General features: G+C 45.0%; 1 protein-coding gene across 1 annotated transcript in view; it reads right to left on the reverse strand.

Annotated features, from left to right (window-relative positions):
- Positions 1-27,512, reverse strand: part of LAP3 (leucine aminopeptidase 3) — a 353,892-nt gene that overhangs the window by 26,864 nt on the left and 299,516 nt on the right. The window contains exons 11-12 of the mRNA XM_085642373.1: positions 20,683-20,762; positions 17,605-17,717 (exon numbers count right to left, since the gene is read on the reverse strand). Coding sequence (XP_085498499.1) covers positions 17,605-17,717; positions 20,683-20,762 — 193 coding nt within the window. The remainder of the gene's footprint in view (positions 1-17,604; positions 17,718-20,682; positions 20,763-27,512) is intronic.

Raw genomic sequence — 27,512 nt, forward strand, 5'->3', positions numbered from 1 at the left:
TGCACTTCTTTTCACTTTCTCCACCCCTCTTCCTTATTTCTGCACCTCTACTGCATCTTTCTGCACTACTCTGGCCTCTTTCTGTACCTCTCTTGCTTCTTTCTGCACCCCTGTTCCTTCTTTCTACTCTTCTTTTGTATCTTTCTGCACCTTTCTTGCTTCTTTCTGTACCCCTCTTGCCACTTTCTCCACCCCTGTTCACCCTTGTTGCATCTCTGTTCTTCTTTCCACACTTCTCGTCTCTTCTTCAACCCCTCATCCCTCTTTCTGTACCTCTGTTGCTTCTTTCTACAACCCTTGTGCCTCTTTCTGCAACTGCTCCTTCTTTCTGCACCACTCTTGCCTCTTTCCCCATACGGCTTCCCTCTTTCTGCACCTGTGATGCTTCTTTCTGCACCTCTCTTGCCCCTTTCTGTACCCCTCTTCCCCCTTTATGCACTTCTCTTGCTTCTTTCTGCACCTTTCTTGCCTCTCTCTGCACCTTGGTTCCTTCTTTCTGCACTTCTTGTGTTTCTTTCTACAGCTCTCTTGCTACTTTCTCCACCCCCTTTCCTTCTTTCTGCACCCTTGTTGCCTCTTTCTGCACCTGTTCCTTTTTTGTGCACTTCTTTTGTTTCTTTCGCACATCTCTAGCTTCTTTCTCCGCTCCTTGTGCCTCTTTATGCACCCTTCTGCCCTTTTTTTGCATCCCCATTGCCTCTTTCTGCAGTTCATTTGTAATTTTCTGCACCTCTTGCCTCTTTCTGCACCTCACTTGCCTCTTTCTACACTTCTCTTGCTTCTTTCTACACCTCTGTTGCTTCTTTGAGCAATTCTCTTGCGTCTTTCTGCACCTCACTTGCCTTTCTGCACCTCTGTTGCTTCTTTCTGCACCCCTCTTGCCTCTTTCTGCACCTCCCTTGCCTCAGTATGCTCACCTGTTCCCTCTTTCTGCTGTTCTCTTGCCTCTTTCTGTACCTATGTTGCTTCTTTCTGCACCTCTCTTCTCTTTCTGCACTCTTCGTGACTCTTTCAGCACCTGTTGCTTCTTTCTGCAGTTCTCTTCCTTCTTTCTGCACCCCTCTTGCCTCTGTGCACCTCTCCTAACCCTTTCTGCACCCCCTTGCCTCTTTTTGCACCTCTATTGGTTCCTTCTGCACCACTGTTCCAAATTTCTGCATCCTTCTTGCCTTTTTCTGCATCTCTCTTGCCGCAGTCTGCCCACCTGTTCCCTCATTCTGCACCCCTTTTGCCTGTTTTTGCAACTCTCTAGCCTCTTTCTTCAGTTCTCTTGCCTCCTTCTGCACCTCACCTGCCTCTTTTTGAACCTCTGTTGGTTCGTTTGCACTGCTCTTGCTGCTTTCTGCACCTCTCTTGCTTCTTTCTGCACCCCTCTTGCCTGTTTCTACACCATTACCTGTTTCTGCACCCCTCTTGCCTCTGTCTGCACCCCTGTTCCCTCTTTCTGCACCTCTTTTGCCTGTTTCTGCAGTTCTCTTGCTTCCTTCTGCACCTCACTTGCCTCTTTTTGCACCTCTGTTGGTTCTTTCTGCACCTGTTGCTTCATTCTGCACTTCCCATGCTTCATTCTGTACCCGTCTTGCTTCTTTCTGCACTTTTCTTGCCTCCTTCTGCACTTCTCTTGCTTCTTTCTACACCTGTTGCTTCTTTCAGAAATTCTGTTGCTTCTTTCAGTAATTCTGTTGCTTCTTCCAGCACTTCTCTTGCCTCTTTCTGCACTTCTCTTGCCTGTTTCTGCACCTCTCTTGCCTCTTTCTGCACCCCTCGTGCCTCTTTCTGCACCTCTCTGGCTTCTTTCTGCACCCCTCTTACCTGTTCCTGCACCTTTCTTGCCTCTGTCCTCACCCCTGTTCCCTCTTTCTGTACCTCTTTTGCCTGTTTCTGCAACTCTCTTGCCTCTTTATGCAGTTCTCTTGCCTCCTTCTGCACCTGTTGCTTTTTTATGCACTCCTCTTGCCTCTTTCTGCACCCCTGTTGCTTCATTCTGCACTTCCCATGCTTCATGCTGCATCTGTCTTGCTTCTTTCTGCACCCCTCTTGCCTGTTTCTGCACCTCTCTTGCTCCTTTCTGCACCCCTCTTGCTTCTTTCTACACCCCTCTTGCCTCTTTTCTGCCTCCCTCTTGCCTTTTTGTGCAACTCTCTTGCCTCTTTCTACACCTCTCTTCCCTCTTTCTGTACCCTTGTTCCCTCTTTCTGAATTTCTCTTGCCTCTTTCTGCACCCTTCGTGCCTCTTTTAGCACCTCTGTTGCTTGTTTCTGCACTTCCCTTGCCTGTTTCTGCACCTGTCTTGCCTCTTTCCGCACCCCTCTTGCCTCTTTCTGCACCCCTCTTGCCTCTTTCTGCACCCCCCTTGCCTGTTTCTGCACCTCTCTTGCTCCTTTCTGCACCCCTCTTGCTTCTTTCTACACCTCTCTTCCCTCTTTCTGTACCCTTGTTGCCTCTCTCTGCATTTCACTTGCCTCTTTCTGCACCCTTCGTGCCTGTTTTAGCACCTCTGTTGCTTGTTTCTGCACTTCTCTTCTTTCTTTCTGCACCCCTCTTGCCTCTTTCTGCACCCTTCTTCCCTTTTCCTGCACGTCCCTTGTTTCTTTCTGCACTGTTCTTGCCTCTTTCTGCACCCCTCGTGCCTCCGTCTGTTGTTTCTTACTGCACTGCTCTTTCTTTTCTGCTCCTCTCTTGCAGATTTCTGCACCCCTCTTGCCTCTTTCTGCACCCCTCTTGCCCCCTTCTGCACCCTCTTCCCGCCTCCTGCACTGTTCTTGCTTATTTCTGCACCTCTGTTGCTTCTTTTTTGCACTCCTCTTCCCCCTTTCTCACCTCTCTTGCCTCTTTCTACACTCCTGTTCCCTCTTTCTGAATATCTCTTGCCTCTTTCTGCACCTCTCTGGCTTCTTTCTGCACCACTCGTACCTGTTTCTGCAACTCTCTTGCCTCTTTATGCAGTTCTCTTGCCTCCTTCTGCACCTCTGTTGTTTTTTTCTGCACTTCTCTTGCCTCTTTCTGCACCCCTGTTGCTTCAACTCTCTTGCCTCTTTATGCAGTTCTCTTGCTTCCTCATGCTGCACCTGTCTTGCTTCTTTCTGCACCTCTCTTGCCTCTTTCTGCACTTCTCTTGCTTTGTTATACACCTCTGTTGGTTCTTTTAGCAATTCTGTTGCTTCTTTCAGCAATTCTGTTGCTTCTTCCAGCAATTCTGTTGCTTCTCTTGCCTCTTTCTACACTTCCCTTGCCTGTTTCTGCACCCCTCTTGCTACTTTCTGAACCCCTCTTGCCTGTTTCTGCATCTCTCGTCTGTCTGCACCCCTGTTCCTGCTCTTGTTGTACCTCTTTTGCCTGTTTCTGCAACTGTCTTGTCTCCTTCTGCACCTCTGTTGCTTCTTTCTGCACTTCTGTTGCCTCTTTCTACATCTCATTTGCCTCTTTCTGCACTTCTCTTGCTACTTTCTACACCTCTGTTGCTTCTTTCAGCAATTCTGCTGCTTCTTTCAGCAATTCTGTTGCTTCCAGCGCTTCCATTGCCTCTTTCTGTACCTCTTTTGCTTGTTTCTGCACCTCTCTTGCCTCTTTCTGCACCTCACTTGCTTCTTTCTGCACCCCTCTTGCTTCTTTCTACACCTCTCTTGCCTCTTTCTGCACCCCTCTTGCCTCTTTCTGCACCTCTCTTGCCTCTTTCTGCACCTCTCTTGTCTCTGTCTGCACCCCTGTTCCCTCTTATAGTACGTCTTTTGCCTGTTTCTGCAACTCTCTTGCCTCCTTCTGCACCTCTGTTGCTTCTTTCTGCACTTCTCTTGCCTCTTTCTGCACCCCTGTTGCTTCATTCTGCATGTGTCTTGCTTCTTTCTGCACCTGTCTTGCTACTTTCTACAACTCTGTTGCTTCTTTCAGCAATTCTGCTGCTTCTTTCAGCAATTCTGTTGCTTCTTCCAGCGCTTCCCCTGCCTCTTTCTGTACCTCTCTTGATTGTTTCTGCACCTCTCTTGCCTCTTTCTGCACCTTACTTGCTTCTTTCTGCACCTCTCTTGCCTCTTTCTGCCTCCCTCTTGCCTCTTTGTGCAACTCTCTTGCCTCTTTCTACACCTCGCTTCCCTCTTTCTGTACCCTTGTTGCCTCTTTCTGCATTTCTATTGCCTCTTTCTGCACCCTTTGTGCCTCTTTTAGCACCTCTGTAGCTTGTTTCTGCACTTCTCTTCATTCTTTCTGCACCCCTCTTGACTTTTCAGCACCCTTCTTCCCTTTTCCTGCACGTCTCTTGGTTCTTTCTGCACTGTTCTTGCCTGTTTCTGCACCCCTCATGCCTCCTTCTGTTTGTCTGTTGTTTCTGCTCTTTCTTTTCTGCACCTCTCTTGCAGATTTCTGCACCCCTCTTGTCTCTTTCTACACCCCTCTTGCCTCCTTCTGCACTGCTTTTGCTTATTTCTACACCTCTTTTGCCTGTTTCTGCAACTGTCTTGCCTCTTTCTGCACCTCTGTTGCTTCTTTTTTGCACTCCTCTTCCCCCTTTCTCACCTCTCTTGCCTTTTTCTACACTCCTGTTCCCTCTTTCCTTTCTGAATATCTCTTGCCTGTTTCTGCAACTCTCTTGCCTCTTTCTACAGTTCTCGTCTCTTTCTGCACCTCTGTTGCTTCTTTCTGCAGCTCTTTTGCTTTTTTCTGCACTTCTCTTGCCTCTTTCTGCACCCCCCTTGCATCTTTCTGCACCTCTGTTGGGTCTCTCTGCACTGCTCTTGCTTCTATCTGCTATTGTCTTGTACATTTCTGCACCCCTCTTGCCTCTTTCTGCACCTCTGTTGTTTCTTTCTGTATTTCTCTTGCTTCTTTCTGTACCTCTCTTTCCTCTTTCTGCACACACAGGGCTATTTTTAAACTGACCTCAGGCTTAGCAGTGCACACATGCAAGTGCAGAAAAGGGCAGATGACCTCTAAACTGCCATACCCTATTATATGCTAGGGCCTTAGAGGTAGTTTTAATCCCCCTGCCCTATTATGTATTAGGGCCTTACAGGGGAGGTCATGCCAATCACAGGGGTACCCAGACCAATAGTGTACCCTAGTGTATGTAGGTGTTTAAACTGTATTCTAAGTGTCTTTCAGCAAAGCGCTGGCTCCTGGCCTGGTTAGCCAGAGCCCAGGGTCAGTCAGAGTCAGTTACCACCAGTCAGAAAAAATTTGGGAGGTGCCCAGGCACAGGATGACTTTGCAACAAGGCCTCTTTCTGCACCTCTGTTGGTTCTTTCTGCATATGTCTTGCTTCTTTCTGCACTTTTCTTCCTCATTCTTTCTGCAATTCTCTTGCTTCTTTCTGCACCTTTCTTCCTCTTTCTGCACATGTTCTACCTCCGTAGGCATAGTTAGAAATTTTCATTTAAAAAACCTTAGAAATTCACTGAAAAAAACATAGGTTTCAGGGACGTTATAGTTAGTTGGACATTTTACTCGTACAAAACCAGAGAAATTCGGCCGTTATAGTTAGTTAGCTAACTATAACTCGCGCCCCCGCAATGCACTGCTGATGACATCACATATTACATCATTACATCATTCATGACATGATCTGGTCAGTGACATCACTGATGACATCTCAAAGGTAGGGATAAACCTGGTGGCCCTGCCTTCTTAGAAAAGCCGCTACAGGAGCCATACATTCATGAAAACTCTGGGAGCTGAACGAAGGCCGAAGGGTAGAACTTTGAACTGATAGTGACACCCAGCCACCTCAATCCTCAGGAATTGGCGATGCTTCGCATGAATGAGAATGTGGAAGTATGCGTCAAAGAGATCGAGGGATGCTAAAAAACCTCCTTTGTTCACCAATAAGAGAACCTCCTGTAGGGACAACATTCTGAATAATTGCTTCTGATATATTTGTTCAGCTGTCTGAGGTCCGAGACTTTTCTCCATTTCCCGCATTTTTTCTTTATAAGGAAGAAGTTGGAATAGAAGCCTTTCCCTCGTTGACTTAAAGGAACTTTTTCTATTGCCCCTTTTAACAAGCGTCGAGATTTCTTGCTTTCACAAAAGAAGATGTTGATGCGTTCTCATAGAGGGCGGATTTCGAGGGGGCTGGTGAACAAATTCTAGGGTGTGCCCTCGATAGATGATGTCTAGTACCCATTTGTCCTTTGTAATGGCTTCCCATTGGCACAGAAAGAGAGAAAGATGATGAAACTGCTGAGGCTGATGTCGAGAAGAGGTGGCCAGTGGACGGAAAACGTCATTGTCGTCTAGAGGAATCTTGTGATTTACCTCGTGCCGAAGGCTTGCATCTAGCCGATTGTACGATGCATTAGAAGCACGAAAATGCTGTTGCTGTTGTCCTCCATATTGCGGTCTGTAATACTATTAGGAATACGGCTGAAATCTGTATGATTGATAGGACGATCTTAGTTAAAACTGTCCTTCTCCTCCTCCACGAAACGACTGAAAACGCCTTTCCTGCAGCGTATCTCTGTATCCTTCTTGATACCCTGTAACTCCTCATCAACATGTTTTCCAAATAGGTTTTCCCCATCGAAGGGCATATCTAAAATCTTTGATTAAACTTCAGGGCGGAAGGACGTCGCCCTCAGCCAGCCATGCCTACGGAGAACAGCAGCTCTTGCCATTTGTCTGAAAACATTCGAAGACAGATCCATTGCTGAATCAATGACTTCAGAAGAAGCTCCAGTACCTTCCTGCAGGAGATGTTCAAGAAGAGGTGCAAGATCCAACCACAATTGGCAGTCGTACCGCCCCAAGATCGCTAAGGCGTTGAAGACCTTGATGGAAGTAGCAGCCATAGTAGCAAAGCGTCTGCCGATGCTGTCTAGCCAGTTACCCTCTCTGTCTGGAGGCACCGAACAAGAAGATTGCAGACTCCTGGAGCGCCTTTGTGCAGCTTGCATTATTTCTGAATCTGGTTGAGGATGCCCAATCAAACACACAGGAGCCGAATCGGGTGCTTTGTATTTCTTTTACATCCTCGGTACTACAGCCGGAACTGCAGCCGGATTCTTCACAAGCTTCAAACCTTCGTTCCATATATAATCCACAATTGGTATGGATTGTACCGATATGTTTGCTGGATCCTTAAAATCATAGAGGAAGCATTCGGTTTGCACTACAGGCAAAGGCAAATCAAATCTTTTGAAGGCCCTTTCCAGTAACTCATGGAAGCCTCCAATATCTCCCGGAGGTAAACTCGCTGGAGGAGGGAATGGCGATGGTGAAGATGGAGCAATATAATTATCCTACTCTCGGCCAACTAAGTTTGGATCCTAAATGAGCTCATGCTGATCGTCTGCTTCACTCTCGATGTAGTCATCTTGTATTGTAATGCACCAAAGTGCTGTGTCTCTTCTTGAGAAGCAGGCGGTGGAGTAACCACAGGTGGTGGCGAAAGAACTTGAATATCCGGTCCTCTTGAATACCCGGAAACTGGAGCGTGAGAGTCCGGAAATCGTTTGAAATAATCATGGAGCAATGGAGAATGTGCCTAAGGTCGGTGAGCAGGGAAGTTGGCACCAGCATGGAATCTCTTCGTACCTCCGGTTGCTTCTTGTAAGCTTCATATGGATAGTGTTCCTGGAAAACAGTAGTATTGTTGCGCCCGTGGACGATCCGTGAAGGAGTAATCCCTTGCCATATAATCTGACATGTCCTGCATATGTGTCTCCTCTTCCTCATCCATGTCCTGACATTTAACCATGAGCTGTGATGGGCTGTAAGCTGGACCGAACAAACTTTCATTCCCCGATTCCTCCGTATCAAGAAAGTGAGAGGGCGGCAGAGGTGATATCTTGGAGAGAGATATCAAACCTGGAGACTTTTAATGACCTGTTTTTTGTTCGGACAATGACACGATCGATGATGGGAGACATCTGAAAGTGATCGTCTTCGATATCGGCAGTCTAGAAGGGGATTTAAACACGGTTGTCGGCGGAGTGCCCGTCGACGGAGCCATAGACGTTGTCGATGGTGTTCCCGTCGTCGGAGCCGTAGACGTGACCTTCGATTTAGTAGTCGTCGTTACGCCCATCGACGATGCAGTCGACGAGGTGATCGTCGTCACAGTATTCGTGGACAAGGCCGTCACCACAGCCGTCGTGGACACGCTCGTCGCTACAGACGTCGATGGAGATTTGGCTGTCGTTCTCGATGATGGGTCCATCGACGGAGCTTTGTTCGTCGACGAAGCCTGTTTTAGAAGTGTGACTGGCAGAGAAGCAGCAGAAGACTTTTTTTTTAGACCAGAGTCTCTTTGTTTCCGGGCTGCTTTTTCATCAGAGGAGGATTTATCTGCCTTCATTTTCTTAGCATCAGCCTTTAATGAGGTAGAGCCCTCATTTTTACGTTTCCTATCGACTGAGGATGGCCCAGGACTTTCTTCAACATCAGATCCAGAATCCAATCTAGATTTTTTCTTTTGGAGCCATAACAACAATCTGGCCTCCCTATCCTTCAGAGATGTGGCTGAAAAGGTTCTGCAGTATTTACAGTCCTTGGCTGTATGTTTGGGATAAAGACACTAGAGTCAGTCTTTGTGGGGGTCCTCAGACAAAAGTCTTGCCTTACCACAAGATCTGCAGGGTCTAAAAAGCCTCTTCTAGATCCCTATGACATTTTAGATGCAAAGAAGGTAGAAAAACAGTACCTTGAGATAAATTCTAGCAGGGTCAAAAGTTCACTCACTGACACACTGAGCAGAGCTCAGGGAGACTCCCTTACACACGACATGCGGTTAGAAATCTGAGGTATGGTAGCTCTGCTGGGGAGTTGAGGTCTAGGGCTCGTCTCTGATGTTTTCCTTTCTTTTTGATGGTTTCTAATGTACTTTTATAGTACTGCTTTTCTAACTACCGCAAGACTCCCACCAGGACGACGGGGAAGATACAAGCATGTGAATCTATGAAAGATTCAATACTGGAGAAACCAAGGGTATGATCAGGTGACTGTTACGTTCTTAACCCTGACATGGAGTGACTGTGATAATCTGCACCTCTGCCTAATTTGTTCCTCTGCCACTAGTACTGGGGACTATAGTGCCTAGAATCGCCTAGGTGGGGAAAGTGGTCAGTGTAACGTTATCTGAAGAAAATGACCAGGGATTAAACTGTGTATTCATGATTGGATTGTGCAGTACTTAGTTTGGCTGTGTAATTAATGTACTTTAATTTACAGATAGACAAGCACTGGACTGGATGTTCAAATTATTGTGTCTGCAGGTTTATTGTAGAGTTCTAAGCTCCCACCCCATTTACTACCCCCCCCCCCCCCACCGAGAAGCCTTGGACTGCTCGCCATTGCTACCCTGTGAGTAAAAGGCAGAAAGTATTGTCTTTGACCCAGTTTGCACAGCCACGGTAGGACACCAGGTCTCAAACTGTTATCAGTTACCACCCGGTAGTCTCTGTCTGCCACATGGCCTCTTCAACAGGGTCTGACACCTTCCACATTTCAGACATCCCTGAGCATGGTCCCTTCTCAAGTTTTTTTGTAATAATAATGACCTTTATTTCATTGAGTTTGTTTCTGCTCCCCACACCTTAATCACTGCGATACCCATATGAGGCAAAGTGTCACTTCTCTTCCCTCTATAAATTAAATAAAAAAGCAAACATATTTTACCTCCCTTGAATAACTTATCTGTAGATGGTTCCTCCAAAGGGTAGTTCGCTCACACAGTTACAAGGAAGCCGCCTATAGGTAACCCCAAACTTAAGGCAGTGAGATCTTCTCCCCTTATATCTAACGGTGCATCATGATCAATAACATTGTAGGTTCTTTGGGATTCAGATTAGAGTTCTCAATACAGGATGAATGTGTCTTGAAGATTCAGTAAGGGGTGCGTGGCAGAATGTACAGAATAGAAATTCTAACAGATATAACTTTAAACAGGATGCCCCATTAAGCAGGCATAAGAGTAGTTTGGACCAGAGTATGTGGCATCGTAAAGCAATTTATTGATGAGCACCAAAAGATTGTATGTCTGAAATTATTCCAGGGTTGCAGCAAATTTCACAGCCACAGCACCTCCGATGATGAGATGGTATCTCACAAGTAGCCCAAGTGTTGTACTGGGAATAAAGACAACATTGACCCATTAATAGTGACCCTGAAGGGCATTCCAAACACCTTAAATATATACAATACTCTGAGCACTATGAACCAAAGACCTGAAAAAAATATGAGAATGTTGTCCACATGTAAGGAGAAAGGGTCCTTATTGCTATCACTTCACTAGAATCACCTGATCAATTGGCCCTGTCTGATCAAGCACACCAGGGGTTCTGTTGCTAAGGTAATGGCACTGAAGAAAGAGGTATGCCCTGTCTCGTTTCTCCTTTGTACTTGTCGGACACAATTCTATTTACCTTACCGACTCCATTAACCTTTACAGCTGCAAAGGGTTGTAAACAGGATAGCAAGCTAGGGTATGAAAACAGACCTAAAGTCACTCGTCTGTAGCAATATGAATAAGAAGCAATCTTAAATATAATCAAATTATTTATCAACGTCAAGGGATCATATTGCCAGTGTGATGTCCAGGATTTTTTCCTGGCTTGACATTTATAGAGATGGGGCATGGCCACAAATATCGTCTGGTCAGGGTAGACTATGGAGGACATGGGGGGAAAACATCTGGTAGTGAGCGTGTTAGCCAAAACTTTGGTTTGCACACTAAGGAGGGAAAGGGAATGATCAGACCGTCACTACTTCATAGGTGTATTCAGTATGTGCTCTGTAATAATGGAAAGACTCATATCTACCAGAAGACTGAGTGCATAAATATGCGTATTATACAGAAATACATTCCATATCCAGTCACGTGGCCCCCTTTCCTAGAGCGCCTAAATTCGTAAGAGGTGAGAAAATCCAACCAGCATCGAACCCCCAATAGCAGCACAGACCTTACTAACAATATTGATGATTGTTACTTTAAAGCATTGTCCAATATATTATAGAATACTAACACCAGATCACCCACTGCCAGTATTACATATCCGTTTGGCAGAGTAGTCTGTAAGGTAAATGCTACTTACCAGTATGCATCTGTTCTTGGCATGTAGAGCTGCTGCAGTCACATTATTGCATTAGATCGCCGCCTAGTGTTGGGTCCGGATGTTGCACGTTGTTGTCTTGGAAGAGTCTTCGAGATCTCACGAGATAGGTGACTCCTCCCCTGGACTACAGTGCGCATGGACAGCTCCTCCATCGTCAGATTGTTTTTTCGCCATTGTGGCAAAGATGGAGGATAGTAATAGAAAAGAAAGGTGTCCATGTAAATGTATCTAAGTAAGATAGTACTGCAAGTGTGCCCGGCACCAGGGAGGAGGGTGGGCATGTGACTGCAGCAGCTCTACATGCCAAGAACAGATGCATACTGGTAAGTAGCATTTACCGTTCGAGGCATATGAGCTGCTGCAGTCACATTATTGCATAGACTGTATAGCAGTTCCTCCTCTAGTGGTGGTTACCGGTGGCAGCTGCAGTAGTTTGGAAAAGTGTTTTACGGACAGCCTGACCTACAGAAGCTTGTTGTTTGGCTTGCACATTAACACAATAGTGTTTAGTGAAGGTATGCATGGTAGACCATGTAGCTGCCTTACAAATGTGTTCTAAGGGGATATTCCCTAGAAAAGCCATGGATGCCCCCATTTTGCGCGTGGAATGTGCTCTTGGGGGAATAGTTGATGTGCGTTTAGCTTTTTGATAACATATTTTAATGCACTTAACTATCCATCTGGCTATCCCTGCCTTTGAGATAGGGTTACCCTTATGAGGTTGACAGAAAGACACAAACAACTGTGTTGTCTTTCTAAATGGTTTAGTTCTGTCTATGTAGTAGAGTAGAGCCCTTCTGACATCCAGTGTGTGGAGTGCCCTTTCAGCTACTGACTGTGGTTTTTGAAAAAAGACAGGTAACTCAATTGATTGGTTAATGTGAAAACTAGTTATGACCTTTGGTAGGAATTTAGGGTTTGTTCTGAGAACTACCTTATTTTGGTGTATTTGCATGAAAGGTTCTTGAATTGTTAGTGCCTGCAATTCACTTACTCTTCTGAGTGAAGTAATTGCTATTAGAAATGCCACCTTCCATGTTAGGAACTGTAATTCGCAAGAATGTAGAGGCTCAAAGGGTGGACCCATAAGTCTAGTAAGTACAATGTTAAGATTCCAGACTGGGGAAGGTGGAGCTCTTGGAGGGATTACTCTTTTGAGCCCTTCCATAAACGCCTTAATAGGTGGTATGCGGAAGAGAGACACGTGTTGTCTGTTCTGGAGGTGTGCTGCAATAGCAGCTAGGTGTAATCTTATAGATGAATATGCTAGATTACATCTTTGTAAGTGTAGCAGATAACAAATTATGTTTTGGACAGAAGCGTCTAGTGGATTGATTTGATTATTTTGGCAGTAAATCTTTTCCATTTGTTTGCGTAACAGGCCCTGGTAGTGGGACGTCTTGCCTCTTTGATGATATTCATACAATCAGGAGGCAGGTTAAGGTATCCGAACTCTAAGACTTGAGGAGCCAGATTGCTAGGTTCATTTGATTGGGGTCTGGGTGTTGTATCTCTCCATGGTTCTGTGCGAGTTGTTTTGGAGAGAGGTGTAGTCGTTGATGAGGGACGACCGAGAGTTCTAGGAGTGTTGTGTACCATGGTTGTCGTGCCCATGTGGGAGCAACCAGGATCATCGTAAGTGTTTGTTGCTTTAGTTTGCGTACCACTAATGGAATGAGTGGGGTTGGCGGAAAAGTGTATGCAAATCTGCCTGACCAGTTCATCCATATCGTATTGCCCTTCGACTGCGGGTGTGGGAACCTGGTGGCGAAGGATGGGCATTTTGCGTTTTCTTTTGTGGCGAACAGATCTATGTCTGGGTGTCCCCATGCTTGAAAGAACGGGAGTAGGACTTCTGGGTGAAGTTCCCATTCGTGGATCTGTTGACTGTGTCTGCTCAATAGGTCTGCAATCTGGTTGTTCACTCCTGGGAGATGTTCTGCTAGAAGATGGATGTTTTGTGGAATGGCCCATCTCCATATCCTTTGCGCTAGGCGTGAAAGCTGCAGAGAGTGTGTCCCCCCCTGTTTCTGTATGTAGAACATTGCTGTCATATTGTCCGTCCGGACTAGGACAGTTTTGTTGGCTATGTGTTTTTGAAAGGCCTTCATTGCTTGAAAGATTGCCAGTAATTCTAGGTAGTTTATGTGGTGTATTTTTTGGTGCGGTGTCCATAGACCTTGCACTGTATGTTGAAGTAGATGGGCTCCCCACCCTGTGAGTGATGCGTCCGTTGTCAACACCACCTGTGGAACTGGCTCTTGGAACAGTCGTCCTTTGGAAAGGTTTTGTGTGTTCCACCACTGCAGAGAGCGATGGGTACGACTGTCTACCAACACTAGGTCCTTTAGTTTCCCTTGAGCCTGGTTCCATTGTGTTGCTAGGTATTCTTGTATGGGACGCATTTGTAGCCGAGCATGTGGGACAATGAATATGCAAGATGCCATCATGCCTATGAGTTGCATAAACACTCTTGCTGTCAAAAGAGTCTGAGGTTGGAATTTTTGGATCATTGCTTGAATGTTCTGTATCCTGGCTGGAGCTGGGTAAGCCTTTGCTACTGTGGAGTCTATCATTGCTCCCAGATATTGCTGTATATGGGAGGGTTGTAGATGGGATTTTGGGTAGTTGAGGGAAAATCCCAGATTGTGTAATAGATGGATTGTGGTCACAGTGTGCTGCAGACATTGGTGATGTGATTTGGCCTTTATCAGCCAATCATCTAGATATGGAAACACATGAATATGTTGTCTCCTTAGATGTGCTGCCACTACTGCTAAGCATTTTGTGAACACCCTTGGTGCTGTTGTTACCCCAAGGGTAGGACTTTGAATTTGTAGTGCTGTCCCTGCACTACAAATCTGAGGTATTTCCTGTGTGCGGGATGAATGGGTATGTGAAAATATGCGTCTTTCAGATCTAGCGTGGCGAGAAAATCGCCTTGCTGTAGTAGTGGTAGTACTTGTTGGAGTGTGATCATGTGAAAATGATCGGAGTGTATATAGTGATTGAGGGGACGAAGGTCGAGAATGGGCCTGAGGGAGCCGTCTTTTTTGGGGATTAGGAACTAGAGAGAGTAAACTCTCTTTCCTTGTTGCTGCAGGGGAACTGGTTCTATAGCGTGCTTTTGTAGCATTGCTAAGACCTCCTGTTGCAATAGTATGGTATGTTCCTCTGACATTGGTCTGTGTTTGGGTGGTATGTTGGGTGGGGTAGATGTAAGTTCCAGACAGTAACCAGAATGGATCGTTTGCTTCACCCACCTGTCTGTTGTGATGGATTCCCAGACAGGTAGGAACTGTGATAATCTGCCTCCGACTGGTGTTAAGTGGTCTGGAGGCAGGTGTAAGAGGTCACTGTTTGGGATGGTGGAGGTACGGTTGTTGTTGTTACCTCTACCTCTGCCTTTAGTATTGTTTCCTCTATATCCTCCTCTGCCTTTGTGAAATGTGTTTTGAGAGGTAGTTTGGAAAGGTTGAGAGGTTTGTGTATTATTCCCTCTCCCTGTACCTCTATAAGAGGATCTACGAAAGGAACGTTTGGATTGATAAGACTGCAGTGCACCCATAGATTTAGCGGTGTCAGTGTCCTTTTTCATTTTGTCTAGAAGGACATCTGTTTCAGGCCCGAACAGGAAATCTTGGTTAAGGGGTTGATTGAGAATAGTGGTTTGCACCTCAGGTTTGAAACCTGACATGCGAAGCCATGCGTGTCTTCTTAACATTACGCTTGTATTGACTGTTCTAGAGGCTGTGTCAGCTGCATCTAGAGCACACTTTATCGAGGCATTAGTGATGAACTTTCCTTCTTGGATAAGATCATTTGCCTGTTGTTTATATAGGTCAGGGAGATGTTGTAGCAGCTCCTCTAGTTTGTCATAGTGTGCCCTGTCATATCTAGCTAACAATGCTTGTGTGTTAGCTATTCTCCAGGTGTTGGCTGCTTTGGAAGCCACCATTTTCCCTGATGCCTCCAGTAGTTTGGACTCTTTTTCTGGTGGTGCAGCATCGCCAGTGGTTTGTGAGTTCGCCCTTTTTCGTGCATTGGCGACTACTAAAGAGTCCAGCTGTAGTTGACCCTTGATGAATGTAGGGTCGGAGGGTGCTGCTCTATATTTCTTTTCCAGTCTAGAGTGGAGTATTGTAGCCCTAATGGGGTCTTTGAATATTTCTGGTGCATGTTTTAAAACCCCTTTGAGCATGGGTAAAGTGCGGACACTTCTTTCTGTGGTTGGGAAGGTGTCCAGCAAGAAATCCTCTTCCAGAGGGTCAGCATGCATATCTACCCCGTGGAAACTAGCAGCCCTGTCTACTAACTGATGAAATGCAATGGTGTCGTCAGGAGGGGATGGTTTTGAAGGATATGGTGTGGGGGTCTAGAAGAGGTGTGTTATTGTCTGGTGAATATGGGTCTCCCCATGTGTCCAGGTTGGGATTTGTGTCATCAGGATCGTCATAAGGGTCTTGTGGATCATTATCTATGTCCTCATCTGGGTCCCCAACAGGCTGTGGAGGCATGGGGGGTGTGTATGGCACATAAGGCAGAATAGGAGAGAGAGGAGGAGGGGTGACAGGCCTAATAGGAGAAGTAGCAATGTCCTTCCTTTTTAGAGGAATAGGAGAGGGTAAGGCAGGATGAATTTTCCTCTTGTGGAGCACCACATGACCTGTGTTAGGGTCTATGATGATTCTTTTCTGTTTTAGATCGACAGGATCTGGAAAAAACAGCTCCTCCTCTGTATTTGGTGGTTTCGGCACCAAAGATTTTTAGTGTTTTTTACTGGGAGTCGAAGGATTTGTAGGCTTCGGCTTGTTTGGCTCGGGAACCTTGTTTTTGTTCGGTTCGGGAGCTTTCTTGACTTCGACGTCCTTTTTCGGATCGACCGTTTTCTTGGGTTCGATCTGTTTTTTAGGCTCGGTGACCTTTTTGGGGTCGATTAACTTTTTCGGATCGATATTTTTCTTGGGATCGACCGTTTTGGACTCGAGATGCTTCGCCTCGACGTTTTTGGGAACAGTCGAGTCTTTCGGCGCCGGAGCCGTATGTGTTTTTCTCGGCGCCGAAGGCATCTTGGGTGTAGGGAGATACGGTTTGCTCGGTCCCGAGCTACCGGAAGGCTTTTCTATTATCTTCGGAGCAGGGCCCGAGGTTGGGGCTTCCGAAGGGATGTTTCGATCGTGACGAAGGCCTTGTGGCGATGTCTTGACCGGAGCCTTATGAGGGGTGATTGGGACAGGGGCATCGGTACTCACGTGCTGCCCCGCTGGGATTGGGTCATCTTAGTCAGATTCTTCGACTGTGACGAGCTGTAGATCGTCCGAGTCCTCGGCATCAGAGGGATCATCGAAGATATCGTCCGGTGCCGGTGCTGCTGCTTGTCAATGCATCGCTTGTCGATGGGCCCTTCGGTTCCTGATTGTCTTTTTGGAACGGAAGAGTGCGCAGGCTGAGCAGTCTTCTTCTTTATGCTCCGGAGATAGGCATCTGTTGCACACCGGGTGATGATCCGTGTGTGGGTATTTAGCACCACACTGGGGGCATTTTTTGAAGGGGGTCCTTTCCATGGGCCCGAGGCCCGAGTGGCGTCGATAGGCCCGGAGGCCTGCGTCGATGGAAATATGAGAAATAAAGTCTTGTAAAGTTATAGGGTATCGACCGGAGAGCAATCCCGTCGAGATACTTTGATTTGCTGTGAAGAAAGTTGAAAACTTCGGAGTCGAAGTTGGCGTCGCAGAAGTACATCCGAACCCGATGGCGGAAAAAAACAATCTGACGATGGAGGAGCTGTCCATGCGCACTGTAGTCCAGGGGAGGAGTCACCTATCTCGTGAGATCTCGAAGACTCTTCCAAGACAACAACGTGCAACATCCGGACCAAACACTAGGCGGCGATCTAATGCAATAATGTGACTGCAGCATCTCATATGCCTCGAACCTCAATTTTTCGCCTACAGTAGGATACCGGATCCACCTTAGGTAGGTACCGGCGTGACTCTGCAGCTGACAGGTCAACAGACTTTGGTGCCTCTGACACCTTTGACAGGTCTTTAGAGGACGCCTTACCACGCAATGCACTTCTGTTTTATTTCCGCAGGGGTGGTGTCCACAGTCACTTTCTGCCCAGAGGTCTCTGAATCTCCTCATATATTTATCAACGCTCCTTTGTTGTTTCTGGACGGCTAGTAGTGTTTGTGTTTCCTTGTTGCTTTCAATTTTGTACCAGTTACAAAGAGTAAGTTATTTACCTTTAGTAAATAACTCTTTCTTTTGAATACTCAAGCTGCAGATCTCTTAATGCCTGCCATACTTGCCGTTCGGTGGATTGTGGAATGATTAAGGTTCCAAGTTTTGCACGCTTCCTCCTCATTTTGGTCTGTAAGCCACACTGAATGAAGAATAAACTGACGTCAGCACCAAGGAGTTGCACCTATATGCTGCTCTGTGTCTTCATGTCTGGAGTCAAATGACGTTAACACACAGATGAGCAAGCTCATCAGCGCATGTAGACAATTTGAGGGAAAGACACAAGGAAAAGTAACAATCAAAATAAGTATCAGATTACCTGCTATGTTTGCCAACATTGTTTAGATCTGCAAGCTGGGACTCTGTGATCTGTTTAGTGTAGTGTTCAAAAAGAGGCATTCTCCACACACGATCTCCTGTCACAATGCTGGCCTGCAAGTAAACCATAACAATTTACAATTCTTTTTTAGCAAACATCCTTATTTCCAAAACAGGGACTAGGAAAATTACTTTTGTTTTTAAGGTCTTGAGAACGCAGTGCAAGCACATTATATATTTTTATACAAATTACCTTTCTAGGTGCTTGCCCTTCAAACCAATAAAGCACTAGTAAAACCTATAGGCCTCTGCTCCATAGGGCCGAGCTACTGGCTTTGCTAATGCTTTTTTTGAATGGCACGGGTGTGTGAATGCATAACCTTGCAATGGGCTTTCTCTAAAGGAAATCCATTGCAAGATGGCAGCCGATGTGCATCGAGAGGTACGGCAGCCATTTTTATTTACTATTCTAGCTTTTAAGAATGGTGAATAAAAGTAAAGGGAAAAAAAACAGTGGATACCAGTGCAAACAAGCATTTGCAATGCAATATTTCTTGCTTTTACATGTGACCTATTGCATTGGAAATTGTTGGCATCACGGACAACATGAGGGAGGGAGGGCGGTCGGGGAGGGTTAAGGCACCACATCGGGAGGGAGGAAGGGCAGGCGGGGGGTGGGGAGAAGGCACAGACAACGGGTGTGGGGCAAGAAGGCACTGACAACGGGAGGGATGCAGGGCGGGGGAAAGAAGGCAAAGACAACAAGTGGGAGGGTGGGGTGACGGGGGAGTAAAGAAGGCACCAAAGCATGTTGTGCCTGCAGTAGGAGAACCTCATTAAAGAAAATAGTGCTCAGAGTCTAAATAACAGGTACATGTAACAACCGAAGTAAAGGGGCCAGTCGCCATGGGAGGTGACAAAAGAAGAGGAGGCGGTACTAAGGAGCGACTAACAAGCCTATTTACGAATCAGAAGCCAGCATTCAGGACAGACAATGATGCAAGCCAATGGCAAATATGGGCGGAGAGTGGGGGGGGGCTTCTAGTTCCTACTCTACCACAACAAGTCTTGCAGAGCAGCGCATGCGTGCTAGCTCTAGTCTCGACCTAAAAAGGGAAGAAGCAGCCTGGTAGCACTTTGCAGATGAGGGGCCACTGTTAAATAAATTCAACTACAACATACAAATTAAAGTGGGCAGAGGTAAAAGGTAAGCAGCGCACAATAGAACTTAGGAGCTGCTGGGAAGACATAAAAAAAAAAACACAACAAAAATTAAAACATACCTCAAATAGGACAGAGGGGGAGTGGAAAATAAAGTCCACAGGGTGGCTGACACAAGGCAACACGTACTCCCATGGAGTGCTGATCAAGGAGTGCTCATAAAGAACAAGCACTACCAAAGTCAATTGGTTTCGCCTTTCAAAGGTTAGCTGGACTTTAGGTTTTGCCAGTGATTGATGCCAATCTAGAAAAGCATTGGAAAAAATAATTTTGCTCTTCTTAAAATGTAATATTCCAAGATTTGGCCACCATGAACACTATGTTGGTTTGATAAATTCAAAAACACAAAAAAAGTTGCACAAAAGTGGACAGGTCGTCTATAATTTTTTTTTTTTAAAACAGTAGAGGGAGGGGGCAACGGAGGACAGGAAGCAGCAGGGGTAAGTAGCACAACTTAAATCAGTCGAGTGGCATGGAGCAACAACGCCAGCAAGAAAGGATACGGTAGCAACGGAGACATTGGGGAAGGGGGAATAGGGGAGAATCAAACAGAAAAATAAGAATACAAATCTAACTCTGACTGTGAGGGGTGGGGACAAGCTTAAGAGCAACACTGAGATCAAAGGGGGAGAGGATATGATACGAAGCAGCACACGGGGGAGAGAGCAATAAAACACGTGAACTCCCATGGGGTGATGAAAGAAAACAATAATTCCAAAAATGTAAGTAGTGAAAGGAAGCAAGTCATCCAATCAAGCCATCCAATCAAGCCATCCAATTATATGCTCCATGGCAGAGAGAAAAACATGTGCAGGGAGGAGAGTCATCAAACAGGAAGAACATAAATGAAACATGAAAGCAAACCGATCATGAAAAATGGGCTGACTCAAAGCCCACTCTATGTATTGGTATTGCACACAAACATTTTTTCAACAATGGACAGTTAAAAAGTTGTCTGCAGGCAAGACCTACAAGAGTCCCCTGAAGGCAGCAGTGGAGGGATACAACTCATCCAAACTGGACATTGAGACCGTAGTGTTCCTGGGTGGGAAAAATACAAGAATAGGATGGAAAGCCCCTGAATCAAGAGCATATACCCGACACAGACATGGAAGCCATCCATCATGAGTAAAGTGCTGTCCCAAAACCCACTCTAAGTTTACAATATGTATTTGAAACAAAAGGTTTGCCAACAGTTATCTGTAGCTGAGACCTAACAAAAAAAGGCTGGTTAGACTCATTGGGTGTTCTTCACAAACCTCCCTAAAGACACTTTTTTTGTCTTTTTACATATTATACAATGAAGAGTTTACAGTGCGTTTGTTTTAAGACTGAAAACCTGCATGGCATTTCTAGGCAACAATACTAATGATCATTGATTTTGACATGTGTTACACTTTTGTTGGTCTCCAATTAACTTCAATTTTCCTAAGCAAATCTAAGGCCCTTCAATCTCTGTTGTACTGGCTGCAACATCAATTACTGAGTTCCACAACGCAAAGTACAATGTATCTCTTTATGAACAGCATGTTAAAACAATTAGAAATGTTTGGCACTAAAATCCAAGTCATAATCTCTGTCATTTAACAAGACACTCTCGGTGGTATGCTATTTCAGAGCTGTCACCACTCTAGGGAGGCAGTGTCCGAGTTAAGATGAGAAGTGTGAGGTAAGAGTGAACATTTTGTAAGCCACAATGAAATGATTCACTTGTTTTAACTCGTTATTAGATAACCTGAGATATGTCATTCCAGCGCTGAAAGTATACTAAGAAGTGTAATACAGGTTCTCTAATCACGCTCCGCATTTTAGTCTGTTTCTATCCTATACAAATAGAAACATCGGTTGAGAAATATACCTCATGAAGGTGATTCCAAAGCCAGGCTGAGTTTGTAAAAACACCTGCTGCAGCAGATCCTAATGCAACATCCATGGCACCTGTGAAATATACAGCCAAAGAAAATTAGCAGAAACAATCACACCCTGTAGCACAACTATAGACCATCAAACCAACGCTATAGCTTAGGCAACTAATAATATGTACAATGTGTTATGAATCCACAGAAAAAAGAACAGAACAAGCTGATAACCACAAATAGCAAGGTGACTCAACAGGTTTTCATTAAAAGCTCTGCAGTCGGCTATGACGATCACTGTATCTATACGAGAATGACAATAAATTCTATATAAATTTAGAGCATAGGAATTCCCTAAGTTGTTTCTCTTACTTTTTTTTGTACAAACGCTATTGATTTTTTTCCAGCACATAAAATATGGCACATTGGTGCGGTTCTACACTTCTAGTCGGACCTCAAAGACCGCCGCACGTATGTATCTTGGAAAACATTGTATACAAAGTATTAGTGGTCTTATAGTCAATACAGTATATAATATCTGTGCTGTATGAAGATGTTTCTCTTACGTAATGATAATAAAAACTGCACTTGAGTCCTCAGAATTTAAAATTAGGGTTTATGTATTGGAAAGTTCAGAAGCTGGCAAATGATTTAGTGCTGTTTGAAATGCTATATAGTCAAACCAATTCTGTATCCAGTACCCTAGCAGTCAAGGCTTACTGTTATTGCTAGCTCGCTCTACAACACTGTTTGATTCCAGATAGAAGGAGTGTGAAAAAAGTGACGTTTTTGGCAGGAGTATACCTAAAAATAATCTCCAGCAAGGGATCATCCTTTTAGTTCATGAGTGCCAAATCCTGCCCTGTTGTCTGAGGATATCGGTCTGAGTTAGAGTTTATTTTATTTATAACCTGTACACCTGCTATTCCAGGAAGTCTCTAGGAGTGACATCTCAGTCTGAGCATGTAAGGAGTATCCGTTGATGACTTAGTCAAACGAACAGACAAAACAGCCTGTGGGAATCCCTGCATTTCCTTAGCCTTTATTGTTTTACAATTAATAATAATGCTAAATCTTTATTTGGAATTCAGTGATTTTGGACTAAAAACTATTTCACGTTAAAGGAGTAGATTAAAATGTAAAGATAAAAATAGTTTGAACGGGTGTCCCAGATTTCGGATATGACATTCCTACACTGAAAGTATACTGAGAAGTGTAATACAGGTTCTCTAACCACGCTCCGCATTTTAGTCTGTTTCTATCCTATACAAATAGAAACATCGGTTGAGAAATATACCTCATGAAGGTGATTCCAAAGCCAGGCTGAGTTTGTAAAAACACCTGCTGCAGCAGATCCTAATGCAACATGATGTAGTAGTTAAAACATGTACCAATCACACTCACTTAATGTCCCAAGAGCCATTCTTTTATACAATGTATTCAAAAATGTAATTATGTTATCGCGGATCTCATTAGAAGGAGCCTTCAAACCAAAGCACAAAGCCTCTATTACGGTGTGAATTGTTTCTTACACTTCAGTACCAAATCATGCTAAAAAAAACACATACACACACATAGAACTACTCCGTGCATGGTGAAGCAACTACCACACATCCTGCTATACAGAACAAGCAATCTAGGAGCAGTTTAGTTCGCCCTAAGTGGGACAGGCATGCCAAGATGTGGGTCCTGTGCACACTCTGTCACTGGAACCAAGCTATTCCTGGCTTATGAGCCCCAACTAAGGCAAGACTGGCACTGGGTTTCTTGTGCTTCAGTTCAGGGAGGACCGGGCCTGGCAGTTCGTGCTGGACTGTCCCCTTCCCATTGGAGCAGGCTCAAGAATGAATTGCATATGGCTAGGCCCACAATGAGATGTTATGATGTGCAAAATAACGCAGTGGCGTAGCTAGAGCTTCTGGCGCCCGGGGCTATCCCCCAGATTGCCACCCATGGCAGGTAGCGGGTGAGGAGGTGTGCGGGGGAAAAAGGACGGTGAGCAGCGGGGGTGGATTGGCAGTGTTTAACCCCTTGCATGCCCGCCCCTTTCCCCGCCCAGTGCCGCGCCTTCCATTAGCGGGCGGAGTTCATGACGAGCTGGACTCGTCATGGGCACAGCGCCACCGCAGCCCATGACGAGTCCAGCTCGTCATGGGCACTGAAGGGGTTAAGTTATGACGCCACTCTCTACTCCACTGCAGGTGAAAGCAAAGGTCGGAGCGGAGGTGCAGCGTGCCCAATACTAACCTCGCATCCCAATGCAGGGTGTCAGAGAGATTTACATGACATACACATTGACAATAAATCACGCAAGTGTGTAAATCAGTGTACAAGATGTGTTGCATGTGTCAGTGAGGGTTAAAAGGTGTATTAGTCACATATCCTACATAGCTCCCTGTGCTATATTAAAAGGTTTAGTATTTAGGAACTGCAAGTAACAAAAGGATCTGTGTTCAAAGCAGTAACCCACTTACCTAGCTACATCCCCCCAAAAAAATATACAGTTCTGCCATCTGCATATTACATGATGTGCTTTGCAGGCACATTAACCTTCTATACTACTTTGAGTCAGATCTGGGACTACACAAACAGAAATCTCTCCAAGAAATATTTTAATCTCCAGGCTTATTTCACCAAGTATTATCCCCTGACATTTACTGGGCACCTCTGCAGCAGATGTCTAAACCCTATAAAAAATATTAGAAAACGCAGACTTTGTAACCAATTAATCATAAAAGATCTACTAAAATGCTTCTCCTTGTTGCCAATTTCTTTGTGGCAGGGTTTTAAAAAATGTGTAAAATGAGTTGAGACGCAGATTTTGCATCGGGATTGCGCCACTTTTTTTTTTTTGCACAACCCCAAAGCAAAATCTAATTTGGTAAATCTCATAATGTGCTTAAATGCACTCATTATATACCTAATAAAAACAAATATGTGAGATCACAATATCTGATGTTACTTCTTGTGCTGTTGGTTACTGTGATGCCATGTGCGATGTCATGCATTGTGACATCACTGACTGTGATGGCACACACCATGATGTCACTTGCATACTGACTAACTAGGTTAGTTCCCACCCATGTGTTGGAGCTGCAAAACAGTCCACAGCTTCAAGGCATTCCATTTTAGTAAGGAAACATTTTACCCCAAAACAAAACCTGCTTTGCCAATGTTCTCCCAAAATTACCCCCCATTACTTTCAAAAGTAAAAAAAATACAATGTACCCATTTTTGCCCACAGCGCAGGCAGTTTCATGCTCTCTCATCCACATGCTTCCAAAGGCCTGCAGTCCTGGTAAAAGAACTGTATAACTTCCAGTATTGCTGAAGTAACAGAGGTCAGTGACTAAACAGTCAAAACTGCGAGAACTACTCTCTTCTACCCTCGGAGGGGGGCTCATTTGTTAAAGGTTGTTTGCCTAAAGGCTACCAAGATGGGTGTTGGGCAGAAGCAATAGGAGCTCTAGCAATAATTTAGACATGGGGTGGTGGTGGGCTCGAAAGTTCCACCGCGTGCTTTATAAATGACGCAGTGCGCTATAGGAAGGGGAAAAAGGATGTGTTGGGGTGCCACAAACGTCACAGATCACCCATGCACAAGGGGGGAAGAGTGTGAGGGGCCCCGTGAAGGTAAAGGGGGGGGGTCGTCGTGAGTGGGTGTGTGGAGGCAGGCAAAGGTGGCTTGTGATGGTTTGAGAGAAGAAGAAAAACACGTGAGAGATGAGGTCAACTGTAACAGAGGTCAGGAAATCTATTACTGAAGGAGAGTGGCGCGGCTCGAATTCAAGAAGATTACGATTTAGAAATTAGTTAGGGGTGTGGGGGTGCCGGGGTGGGGGAGGTTGAGAATAAGAGACGCGATGATGCTCTTTAAAGGCGGCTGTTTAGGATGGCTGCAATGGAGTGTGGTCTAGGGTGGCTAGAAAAGATGAAATCGCACTGGATTCGAGTGCGCCAGCGGCCTGGCTGCAGGTGTTTGGACTCCCTAAGGCCTGGCTCCACCCCGGCCCTGAGTCTCGGGATGTATCGCTCTTTCTCACCCCCGACCTCCCCGGGAGCCTCGCACATTGATCCCAGACCAGGGGGTTGCTTTGGGTTGCTGCGAAACAGTCTTCAATAAACAGGTTGGTGGTGGTGCAGAGCTCAGGGTGTGTTTGTATATTACTTAAGGGTTCAAAAGTCAGCGATGCCCTGCTGCTGTCCCAAAGTTAAACACGAGGCCGCGGGCAGGGCTCAGGGCTGCTGTCCGCCTGCAGATCGGACAGCCCCGGCTCGTCTCTCAGTCTCTCCGGACTGTTACAGGGAGCAGCAGTCGGCGCTCCAGTCCCACCTCCAGCACGGACTTCATAGCTGCCAAGGTTTCAGATTGCTAATGTGTGACATTTTCATATTTTCAATGTAATTATTTATGAGTGACATTCAACAACTATGAGTAACACTTTCTCACCAGTAAAAATCAAGCAATGAAAATGAGTGAAACATATATATCAGAAATTACAGCCATTTGAGCAACGAAAAACTCTACAATCATCTTAAACTATTGCAAAGCATAAGAAATGGAAGGGCACTATCTGACATGAAACACAGACTGCATAGCTGCCACATGTTAAGAGTGCTTATGTGTGACATTTTCAAGGTTTCAGGACACCTATGAATGACATTCAACTACTAAATGTATGACACTATGTTTCGAGCAAAATCAACAAATTAAGTACATGGAAACAGATAAACGTTAAGAAATGACACTTATTTGAGCAAGGACAAGTTATGATAAGAACTTGGAACTGCTGCAAAACACCTGATCCTACTGTAAAACGATTATATACCCACAAACTACTCGCATCTTACATGATTTTACACTTGTCATCATTACTGCTTCTTGCAAAGCCACAGACAAATTGGTTGCATTTGACAGTGTACAATTGACAGATCATGTTTGGCTACGGAACACCTTATCGTACTTAGTTCAGCAACTCAACTCATTTTCTTATTGCAATCTGAACCTTATTGCGTGCTCTCTTCCTAAACACAAACATCACTGCACTGATTCTAGTGTTTGCGCCGTAGTGTTACAGGCCACTTACCAATGGGAAAATCCTGCCTGGGGCTGTAGTGGCGAACTCACTGCTGACAGCTGCTCTGCTCAGCTGTTCACAGACAGTGCTGTGCTCGAGTCTGTGGGGCAGTCCATACACCACGGTGCTCTGACCGGGGCAGAAAGGGCAAATGCTCTCAGCAGCAGAACTGCAGTGTGCGCGGTGGGTGTTTTTTAAAAACAGCGCTCACCGTAACGTACTTTATTTTGCCAAGGCCCTACCAGGGTCGCAGCAATGTCTTCCTGGGGGCCCGGCAGGACATGTAAAAAACATACCTGATCCTGTCTGGAGTTAGGTTTATGATATTAACAGTTTCCCTCCACTGCGGTGTCGGCTTATAATTTGCAGTCATCCCTCATTTATTCACTATATATTTCAGTATTATGGTCCTTCGGACTCATAAATCACTCAGCCTTTTCAGGAATAGCGTCAAACTTCTAGAGTGAAATATGGCTGTTATTAGTTGCACTGTTTAGGGACACATACATTTATCAGAACACAAAAATTGTGACCAAAACACAAAAAGGAGGAAGACACAGTTATTTGCTTTAAATCCATGTCTTTGAAGAACATGATGTTTGCATCCACATTGCAAACTCAGTGCTTCATCTTATCCTCTTAATACATATACTTCTTTACATACATGTGATTGGATGATTGCTAACTAATGAATACAGACACCTGTGTTTGTGTGAAAACTGACATAGATCCTCGTAGTAATAGCAGACAGTGCTGTATCAGATGTTTAGTGCGGTGAATGGGCGCAGTGTACACTAAGCGACAAATGGCATATCGCTCTGTTCAATGTAAGACAGTATAACTGATGGCGACAACACATGTTGTAATAAGTCTTGTGTGGGTCACCTCTTAAAGGCCACACGGTCTAATAAATGGCATTGAAAATAAATTGAAACACTTTAGTATTCCATTGATTGAATGGCATTTCATGCAGTATTCTCATGTTTATGTCCTGAGGGTCAGACGTGTGACGAACATTGACGTAAGTCTGAGACAGTATTAGCTGCCTCAGAGCTCATACAACCTATACTGAGACTAACTGTGAGCTGATTCCCCCTCAGCCATAGGCTTTTGTCAGTATCCTAACTCACATTCTTCTGTCACTGGTTGTCTGTAAGCCAGTCATGACGTATGAAGGTTTTGCCAATGCATCAAGTCATTAGCTCATCTCATTGGTGCCAGCAATTGTAAATAATGATCCACATTTAGCACCTTATAACCAGTGCTTTAAATGGGAAAAAATAAGTGCAGGTACTCATTAAAATGAGCTAGAGGAATAGTGAGGGGGCGGGGCTAAAGCCAAGCCATGGTGATACTTAACAACTTCTATATTAGTTGCAGCATATACCAAAACACATGAGAAATGTGATTATATAAACAAAGCAGGTTAACTCATTACACAAAATGAAAGAAATGCAATAATATGTTAACATTTCCTGTTTTTGCAATAGTTGCACCTTCTTAATGTCATACTGTTAATTGATGTTTGGCACAATACTATATACTTTTGAGCACACGAGTAGGAAGAAACTGAAAATACCCCTACGTCGCACCAAAGCTCTTATGGCACCAAGCAAATGGAGCAACTCATCATGACCCTCCCCAGAAGATATCTCTTGTCTCTTCCATCAATCTATCCATTCATCCTTTCATCCTACAATTTACCTGCTTATGTCCACCATGTAACCTTTACATTCTATCGTCTATTCAGTCTT

The sequence above is a fragment of the Triturus cristatus genome, chromosome 2_2 (genome assembly GCF_964204655.1).
Source record: "Triturus cristatus chromosome 2_2, aTriCri1.1, whole genome shotgun sequence".
In the NCBI taxonomy this organism is placed as follows: Eukaryota; Metazoa; Chordata; class Amphibia; order Caudata; family Salamandridae; genus Triturus; species Triturus cristatus.